The following is a 10,842-nucleotide window of genomic DNA, read 5'->3' as shown; positions in this document are numbered from 1 at the left end:
AAAATAGTTACGAAATATAACGTATAAACGTCATCTTAATGCGACACTAACGATCCGGATGGGAGTGTCTGAATAAATAGTCATTAACATCGCCAACTGTTACGAAAATAGCAAAATTAATATAATTAACATACGTCGGTTAGTTAACCCACCCAAGAGAGACCCCCTCACATGCTAGAAGCATCCCGTATACTGATAACACGCACGTGCGCGACTGTAATTCGTCTCTGACATCTACTTAATGAAGACCTATTGTGCACACACGAAGAAGGATTAAATTAATTAGACAACTTCACTCTCGTTAGTACAACTGGTCATACATCTCGTGGTTGCCATGGGAACGAAAAGTTGTAAGGTGGCTGTTTCTTGACTAGCTGTTTGATGAGTGCGCGCGCTTATATTGTTGGAATGGCGCGAATAATTTTAAACCAATGGGATGGCGCCGAGAATTATTTTGTCAATTTTATGACGAGTTTTATAGAAATATTTTTAAACCAATATTTCTAGGAAACGTTTGCCTGTGTATAGGAGATGGACAAAATATTAATAACACTACCAACAAGGACTTGCGTAGTACAGTCAGACGAACTTTTGATTTGTGTTATTAAAAGAATAAGACAATTTTTTTTTTAGAATTTTTTTTAAAACATTTTATTTTATTTTTATGGCAACGCTGTAGAAATGAAACAAACTAGGAAAAATTTCTGCCATTTTTCGGCAACTTTTAAGTAATCATCATACTGACTACATCAGTAAGTCAAAAATAAATCATTCTCGTCATGCTTAAGTGACTGATTAGATTCTGTACAAGTTTATTTTTTTCTTCTTCTATAAACATAAAACACATGGAATGTGAATGAATGTTCTCAAGTTGTACTCCATGTCATTTTTTTTTTCAAATAAAACCAACAATAACACATTTGTACGGAGTGACTGAACATTGAATTTAGCACCTAATCGCTTCTATCGTCAACAGGGTTCATACGTCACAAAATACACTTAAATAGTTCACTCCACAGAAGTGGTATATCCTTTCAGGATCCGTTTGACACCAACAGATGGCAGCACTAACGAACATGCATATATATATATATATATATATACACACACACATATACACAATTGTTTATAAACGTACGCTATTAATATTGAGTTTCCAGGTTTAAAAACACCATATTAAAGCAACAAAGTTGACTTGGGCTACATATATTCAGGACGTTTGACAAAAATAGAACCATTTTGTACAATATTTCTTAAATGTTACGTCCCACAATTCATTGCGAAATTAGAAACATTTTAAACCATAAAAGTAACATAGAACACCACTGTATCTTCCACAAATGGCCATATACCAGGCATTTTTTGCTTTGTTTAAAAGAGAGAGAGAGAAAATAAAAGAAAGAAAACTTGGCAGCAATGGCATTACATTCTTTTGTAGCCAATTTCATTCAAGCTTTTTATTCTCGGTTACTAAACAGAGCCAATTCAATGATACAATACAAACTAATTCTCTTTACAGCAGTGGCGTTTGTTTCGATTTTCTGTCACTAGATGGAGCTAACACCTGCAGACATTAAGCACTGTTTCATGGCCAAGTTATAAACTATAACATTAAATGGAAAGTAAAATAAATAAGTAGGAATTGTGCGAACTATCTACAGTTGGATGATAACATACTGAAGTCTTCACAACCATTTGGCTTATACTACTTCAGTTTTTTGTTGTTGTTTTAAATAGCTTTCATGATGGTTCTCATAACAATACGAATCTTAGAACATATGAAGGGAGATGTTAAAATTAGTTAAAATTAATTCTATTAATATTAAAATGTACAATAACCGTCTCTGAATATACACGATATTCTCTTATCAAAGCAACCCTCTTTAATAAGTTCATAAAAAATGGAAATATAAAAATAAATAAAAAATCCATTTCCACTGCTGGATATTCGACACCCCCGCCCCATATATTTGTACTTCTACCCTTCCCTCAGTGGTAATTATTATACTCTGATATCCTACTTGTTCATCCACTCTCCCTAAGGCTTTAATAGATTCAAATCACACAAAACTATTCTCTGAGCATTATAGATAGCTACAATCACAATAGCTGAGTTCTACATGTACACAATTACTCATTTCTGTACAAAATATCTACATACACATCACCTGCAATACTGGTGGTTGTCACAGATTTATATGTCTGAACTGCAAATGTCTAACAATTACTCAGTTATAATTTACAATAATGTTATTGTAAACATTTTGAGGTCGTCAAGGTAATAACAATTGTTCTGAGTAGACTAGAGATAACTGTGATGCCCATGGGGAATTCCGTCAGCAATGTTAGCAGTTTGTGACACAATACGATAGGCCTGCTTTTATGTAAACACAGCTTTAGATTCGACCAGGTTTATTGTAGTTGAATTTCTCTTTACGAGACAATACTGCCTTTCAAATAGTGACAATTGATTTTTTTTTAAATTTATGTAAACTTTAATTATCACTTGTATAGTATTCTAAAACAATAGGACATCTTATAATAATAATTAACAGTCAATTAATATATATATATTAAACATATCCTAAAATGAAATGAAAATGTACTCTTTTGTAGCCCTAAATTATCCCTCCTACATGAATTTCCTAGTGAATCACTTCATTTAGTTGTCCAACAATTTATGAAATATTAACAATATTGCACATTTAGAAACTCATGTTAACAATAAATATACAAGATTTCCTAATATACCAACGCGCACGCGCTGTTTTGCATTGTTACCAATGGCACTTCCTACAATGGCACGTTCAAGTTTCAAGCGATGGCTCGCGCTGTAGTTTTCATGGCACTCTCGAGTTTTGACGTTAACTTCAACAATGGCACGTTTTTTTTTTTGTTTTTTTTTTTGGTTTTTTCCCCTCCTTTCTCACGAGATCAACAATTGCACGTTCTGTAGTTTTCATGACGTCAATAACAACTGTTTTTGCAATTGCTCAATTTATAATTTATGATACATTCCAACTACAGAATGCATGCAAATCTTGATAATATGGATTAGCCTAAATAACGCATTACTATAAAAGTATTAATAACACGTTTTTGAACCTGAGATTATAAATTAACGTAATTACTGTTATGGTAATATCAACAAATGATAGTATTGTACTTCGGCAACATGGAATTTGCTATTTAACTCGCATGTTTTAAGTTAAATTTAATCTGTAGATTTTATTAATGAATTAACTGAAATTATTTATATTTCTGTGCATTACATTTTCTTTTCTTCCGTTTATATTTTATGATTAAAAAAAAAAAAAAAAAACGTGTAGTCTACACATATAACGTGATAAAATTCTGTTGTATATTAATACCTTTGGCCGCTGCTTTTAGCGAATCTCAGAATCCATCTCTAGTGATGGCTCAGTCAAAAATAGTGACGGAAAAACAACTACAACGTGGATTCTGGCTTTGACAGTACACAACGCGTCTACATACATTTACTTTCTTTTTCTTTAATCACACAATACTTTCCTCTCGTTCACTTTCCCGTATTGGTACGCAAACTCCCACGGAAGTATTGCTGGTCCCTTTTTCTCCATCCATCATGCGATTTCCTAAGAGTCCTGCGAAAAAGTCTTTTAGAGATGAGCGAGATCCTTTGGGCAATGCAATTTCGTCACACGAGCGCCATCTTTTGGAGGGAAGTTTCAACAAAGATGGTCGGACGTGTTTACGTTCGTTCTCCGGCCGATGAGAAGACGTTTCCCTTTTGTTTTCCTTCGAACACAAAAGAGGCCTTAGAGTGTCGTCCATGCCGATAAGGCCGTTTTTATTCATGTCGGCAGTCGTCTGACAACGGCAGTTGTGACCGCTGCCCAGATGACAACCTTCGCAGTCCGTCGACGCACCACTTTCCAATCTGGAGTTGTAACCGCTAGAGGGCGCTGTGTCGTCACTGGCCTTAGCGTCTTCTGCACTGGCGATGACGTCGTCTTTGGCGTTGCTTTCCCTCGTTATCTGTGAATTGGTTTCACGGATGGCCAACGGACTGAAACGAGTCGAAGGACGGGTACTATCTTGGGAGAAACGAAGAAACGTGGGCATCCCCGACACCACACCGTCGTCTCCGTTCTGCACAAAGCTGCTGTTCCTTCTTACGGCTAGAGATCCTCGTCTGGTGATATCCCCTGAGCTTAATTTTGGACTCCGTCTCCTCATGTCATCTCTTACCGTAGAAAACAATGGCTGCGGTTTAACTAGATCCCGCTGATTGCGTCGTGGCTGTGGCCCTCCAGCATGTCCTAATAACCAGTACGTTTGGACCTCTCCTTTGCCCTGAAACGGCACAAAACGTCTGCGTTAGTGTTTTTAAAGGAAATATTATATCAAACTAAACTAAGCTTTTTATTATTAAGTTTTTATGAGTTGGCGAGACTCGAATGATGTCCTTTAACTTCTTGAGAATTATTTAAAATGCAGGCGGCTCGTACATAAGCACTGCGACACTGCAGTACCCCCAAGGAAAAAATGAAAATATTAAATTTCGTTTGTGTTTATAAATGATAACAATGCTTACAACATCATATAAATGCAGTACATCATGTTCAAGGTTATTACAGCTTATGTTTTGACATTGATTGAATAGTTAATAATTGGAATTGTTCGATTAACGCTTTAGATTACGAAACAAATACACTGCGATCTAACGCAGTGTCAGAATTATCGCGTTCGGCCAATTGCAGCTAGACTCGCCGATATTCGTTTGCGCTTGTCATTGCACGTTACAAGTCATTCCGACACAGCTCGTTTGAGCAATGTTGCTCACATAAATTGTATGCTTGCGCTCGTTATTTCTGTGAGATACGAAACTTTAATTATTGGTGTGGTGAGGGTGAAATATTTTTAATAAAGTAATTTTTTAATATGTAAATTTATTTATTAATAAATTGGTTGCTGATTAGGAAAAAGAGAATTTTTATTTTATTTCATATATGCAGCATCCCCACTTAAAATTTTCGCCGGCCGCTACTGTTAAAATGAGAAATTAGCACATGTGAACGTTTATAATTTATTTACCGGATAACGAACTGAATTATATATATTATATTCAATATATTTTTATTTAGCCTTTATTATTTTCTTTTCTATTGGGGGGGGGGGGGGGAATTCTTATTTACGGTTAGTTTAATATTACGATATGCATCAAAGGCCACACGAGCCACGTTGAGTTATTCTGTTGGTGCTCGCTGGCACTTTTTTAAGGTGGGGGACGGTTAGAGAGAAAACAGCCGTCTCTGCATGCTTACAGGGATCGTAAAATTAATGAACTCTTGACTTTAAGTTTAAATGTGAATACATCATCATCATCAGTTGCCACTTTTCGGTGTTGCATTGTGACTTCAATTCATTTCTGAACATTCTTGATATCATTTCATTGTTGGGGATGCGATTGTTTAGACCTTGTACAGAATTCCATTGTTACAATTCGTAGTCTTTTTTTTTTTAATTCAAATACTGGATTGAGGTGAATAACCTAAAATATAATCAACTGTTTTTTTTTTTAACTCCCAAAACATGCTAATTAACAGAATGTTTAATTAATATGCAATTTTTACATGCCATTTTGATACGTTTTCAAAACAGCAGAAAATGCTTTATATCATCACTTATCACACTAAAATAGTTACACCTTCTCTTCGATATTAAAAAAAAAAACTTTATGAGATACAAAATTTTAAGTAATGTTCAATAAATCAGAAATTAAAAACTTACTTTCATTGCGACCATCCCTCTCTCTTCAATAACGTATCCCCCTAAATGTTCCAAGTAGTCCTTACAAGATGAGCTGATATGTATTTTAAGCGCTATGGAAAAAAATAAATAAAATAAAATGACTGGTAAGCTACACGTATGGAACTAACAACTACTGCCATCTAGTGTTTATTAAGTTATTTTTTTAAAGAAATCAAAAAGACGTTATATTAAAATAAAATTGGTTTATCAATTAATCATAATAAGTTATGCTTTTAATGTATATAATTATGATTTTATAACTTTTACCTTCTCCATTTGACTCCATTCTGGATGCAGTATTGACAGTGTCCCCAAATAAACAATACCTGGGCATGGTGAGTCCTACTACACCCGCAACAACAGGCCCTGAAAAGTAAGAAGTTCATGCAGTTAGTTATTGTTAATAACTGACCTGAACTGTAGATATATTTCCAATTTCGTCTCTTTAATTACACAAGCACAAAGAAGGCTGGTTTACCTGTATGAATTCCGATTCTCAGTTTCAACGTTTGAGCTGGTCTATGGCGTATTTTAAACGTCTTAATAAATTCTAGAAGCTCCAATGCCATGGATGCGATCTCGCTAGCGTGGAAGTCTCCATTTCTGATTGGTAGGCCACTCACGACCATGTACGCATCTCCTATGGTTTCCACTTTATAGACGTTGTACAGGCTTATGATATCATCGAATTCGGTGTACAGATCGTTAAGAAAGTTGACCACCTAAAAATAAATAAACAAAATATACAGGTAAGATTCAAAAGAATGTTTTCATTAATCTGTATTTTTTTTTAAATTTTAATTGAATTTCAGGTTGTTGTTCCAATGTCTTTAAGCTTAATTTTCTTCCAAGCCTCTGTTCATTGAAATTTGCGCTCTCCCCCCCCCCCCCCGTCCCTGAAGTACTGAAACCTATCTTCCGTCTAAGACAGATTAGCTTATTTTGACTTTTAAAAAGGCAAGAATTTCCCATCACAAACTACGTCTAATTTCCATTTAAGAAAGGTGTAACAAGGCACAGATTAAGGAACTAAAAAATAAAAAATGCCGGAGTGTGAAGACAGGTTTAAACCACTCCGACAATTGGTGCAAAGACAAAAAATATTCTCAACTACTTTTAGCATAAAATAAACACTAATCTTAGAAGGATTAGTTAGGCGAAACAACCATCAGGGAATCTAAGAAAAGCTATTAACTGCAACGTAAACTCGTTAGTAGATCGAGTTTACCTTTCTTCCAAGTAATTTTTTCAAGGCTTAATGATTTCTTCATTACCTAAGCTGAAGGATTAGTTGCTGATGAAAAACTGGCACAGAATTACGTAGGACTAACTTGCACGAATGCTCTCGCGTTCAAAGTATTGCTGAAGTTATTAAACTACATCCGAGATAACTTAATCCTCGTTCATAATAATTAGTGATCTGGATGTTTTCTTAGTTAAAGGGTAGTTATCAATAACTATTAACGTGATTAACGTCGACAAAAGTCAAACTACAAATGTCATGTTTAGGAATTAACTGAATCGTCAACGAATGAATTAACCGAACTTTTTTTTATATTCACATAAAATTAATAAACATTTGATATTAGCGGTTTCTAATACAAAATATATTGTACTTTGCATAATAAAATACATTATACACCCTCTGTCCAAAAAGAAACCGAACTTTTTCGAAAATAGTAGAAACTGGTGACTCCATCTGTTGTATCTTTTTGTTGTCGAAAGCGGCAGCCTTCATTAGTGTTGTGTCAACTGTTTATGACATTTGTTTCATCAGAAGCCGAGTTATAGTGCCAAGAGTGACAGACGAACGTCACGATATTCATGACGTACGCGACGAATTCTCGCTATCAATCGCTTCAAAACTTGGAGATAAAACTCGCCATTGACTGTTTCTTTGTGGATATTGTCCTTGGAATCGTAAAAACAAATCGGCATTGTCTTTACTTTTGACTTCTCCAAGCGACTTTTTTTTGGATGCCCCTCTTCTGGTGGTCTCCAATCAGCACTCTGGCGTTTTGTTTCGGGCTCATACTCAAAACACCACGTTTCGTCACCAGTAACGATCGTTTCAAGGAAGTTTGAGTCCTTACGAGCGGTTTTAATGAGGTCCTTGCAGTGTTCAATTCGATACATTTTTTGGTCGTCGGTCAACTTGTGGGGAACAAATCGCGAATTCAATTTACGAAGGGTCAAACTCTCGGTCAAAATGTTGTGCACAGTTGATTTTGGAATCCCCAATTCATCTTCAATCAATCTCACGGATGATTTCGGGTTTTCTTTGACGAAATCACGCACTTTTTGGTTGTTAACTTCGCTCAGTCCAGCTTTTGGACGGCCCGGCTTTTCGTCGTCCTCAAGCGTCTCATGACCACTTTGAAATCGCTTAAGCCAATCGTAAAGTTCAGTACGGGATAAGCATTCATCACATTTCGGTAAAACTTTTACCAAGTTTAACACAAAATTCAATCGCAGCTCTCTGTTTGAAACTCATTTTTCGACCGTTCGTCCAAAACATACTGTCACTTTTGGCACTATAACTCGGCCTCTAATGAAAGAAATGTCATAAACAGTTGACACAACACTAACGAAGATTGCAGCTTTCGACAACAAAAAGATACAACAGGTAACGCCACTAGTTTCTTCTATTTTCAAAAATATCGGTTTCTTTTTGGACAGAGGGTGTACTTTGGGCATTCCTATTCGCTTACGAACAAGAAATAAATGTCTGGACTGTCTTATGTTCTGTCTTATTCTCGTACTATTTATGACGTTTCTATTTCTAAAACACACAAACAAATTGTATTATTCGACCGTAATTTTACACAGTTCTGGATAGATTTTCAAGTCCTTTCTAGGGTTTATCTACCCCCATCAATCTATGTCTTGCAATTATAAAACACCGATAACTTACTTTAACTGGTTTCCTATTTCCCGATGGAGGCTGTTTAGAATTAACTTTTTGTAGACAGTGATAGGTAGCCAATTCTCATCTTTATCCATCACTGGCAGCTGGCCCAAAGCTATCAACGATTTCGTAAGTATCCAGGTTGAAGAGTATGGCAGATACTACTGCCATGAACCGAAATACAAGTTTTACGGTCCATTTTATTGAGTTACACCGTTAAAAATATACGTTTCCGGAAAGGAAACCTTGTCTGTCTACCAAATATTGACTAACTAGTACCAGCTGAAAATAGCTAGGAAAGAATCCCCTGGTTGACAACTAGAACTGAAGTTAGAATGACCTTTCTTCTGGCCTCTAGCGCTATGGAACGTTCGTGATGTCAATAATGTCCAAGGATATACCAGGAAAAGCTCATAGACGCAATAATACAGCCAACCAACCAGTAAAGATGTGAGGACGGTACTCTATGGCACGAGCCCCACTTGGAAGGGCTTTGCAAAACCTACAAAATCGATTCATTTCTGTTTCTTGTAAGCAATTATATATTTCTAACAAAACACTACTAACTTACGAGAGATTTACAAAATGTTGTGTGTTATGTAGAATGAGAAATCAGGTATATTGATCAACAATAGCACAAATGTTAGGTGTGATCTTCACTTAATAGTCTTATTTCTACCTTCATCATATTATAAACATGTGAGCATTTTCTAATTCCATTTATATTATTTTAAATTTATCCGATAAATTATTATAATAAATGAAAATAAAAATAATGATTCTCAGTAATACTTCTCCAATATTCTTAGTTTTTAGAAATATTTTTCTAAAAATTTGTAAAATATAAATACACCTTTAATCAATATATATCAAGAGGTATAAAATATAAAAACTGAGTTTATTATTGTTGTTGAGGTGTAACAGTCCTTTTTGGGACTTCCAGGGTAACAAATGGCAATGCTATAGCCAATGAAGTTTTAACTGAGGCTTGGCTATTGCCGTTACCCAGCCATGACTAGAGCTTTTTAGCTCAACAACACTCCATCCACACAGATTTTCTTCATTCAGATGACGGGATAAAGAGTCAAGGACTCAGTCCATCGCCCAGTTCTTTTAAGAACTTAAGAACTATTATTGTTGTTGATGCAATTCCATCCTAGTGCTTCGATTACGGAACTTAATACCAAAATCGATTATAGTTCTTCAAATTAGGGAAGGCAATTAAAAAATAAAAAAGGGCACAAATTTTCTACGATTCTATACTTAAAAAAATTAAAATTTTTCGACACACAAAAAATGCAAAGCAGTGAACGCTAATAATGATATATGCAAAAGTAGTATTTTTTTCAATAAAGAAATACATTGAGTAGGTATATTTAAATAAATTATAATACCAGAATGAAACTCACGTAATATATTCTTTTATTAACGTAAAGTTTTCCGCCTAAGTATCAAAGGCATCTTCAGTACAAGAATGCTTAATGGTAATCGAACATTGACTGACAATTCCAAAAGGCTCCACCTAAGTATCTAATGACTAAACAAACACGCGTAATAACCACAGTAACAAGTTTTAATAAGTAAATATTTCATCCTAAGTGTCAAAGGACATCGTCAGTACAGTTAATTCAAACAATACTAGGAATAACCTACAGTTAGGGTACATGATTACAATGGAATCCCAATATGCGTGCAGTAGCGCGTTATAGAATTAAATTAATATATCTGGAGGGAAAAATAGATTACATTAAAATAATATAACATATAAAAATTATTTTACACGATTTTGTATGAAAATTTCCCATGCTTTAGGAATAGTAAGAACGTCGTTGCCGTTTACGTTTGTTCTGTGACCTAGGGCTTCAGCACTTTCTTTGTATAAACGTTCATGTTTAAATATAGATCTATGTAGAAGGTTGGTCTTTTCCCAATGGATCCTATGGTTTGGGTTTACAATTCCGTGTTGTGCGAAGCCAGATTTCTGCGGTTTGATAAAACGGATATGGTCTTGATGTTCCGAAATGCGTTTCTGAACAGATCTACCTGTCTGTCCATAGTAGGGCAATTTACGTGAGCATGGAACCTCGTACACGCCAGGTAGCATCAGAGGTGAGAGTTTATCTTTCGGAGAAGGTAACAAG

General features: G+C 35.2%; 1 protein-coding gene across 2 annotated transcripts in view; it reads right to left on the bottom strand.

Moving 5' to 3' along the window:
* Positions 1-641: 641 nt before the first annotated feature.
* The window catches only part of LOC150103069 (receptor-type guanylate cyclase Gyc76C-like), a 182,382-nt gene continuing 172,181 nt past the window's right edge, over positions 642-10,842 (bottom strand). For both annotated transcript variants that reach the window (XM_090398404.1, XM_090398406.1), the window contains 4 exons: positions 6,272-6,515; positions 6,061-6,159; positions 5,773-5,864; positions 642-4,335 (listed from right to left, as the gene is read on the bottom strand). In XM_090398404.1, coding sequence (XP_090254530.1) covers positions 3,517-4,335; positions 5,773-5,864; positions 6,061-6,159; positions 6,272-6,515 — 1,254 coding nt within the window. In that variant the 3' untranslated portion in view covers positions 642-3,516. The remainder of the gene's footprint in view (positions 4,336-5,772; positions 5,865-6,060; positions 6,160-6,271; positions 6,516-10,842) is intronic.

This window comes from Typopeltis vanoorti, chromosome 9 (assembly GCF_054136105.1).
Source record: "Typopeltis vanoorti isolate ZY-2024b chromosome 9, IOZ_Tvanoo_1.0, whole genome shotgun sequence".
In the NCBI taxonomy this organism is placed as follows: domain Eukaryota; kingdom Metazoa; phylum Arthropoda; class Arachnida; order Uropygi; family Thelyphonidae; genus Typopeltis; species Typopeltis vanoorti.
This window is presented reverse-complemented; position numbering and strand designations above follow the sequence as displayed.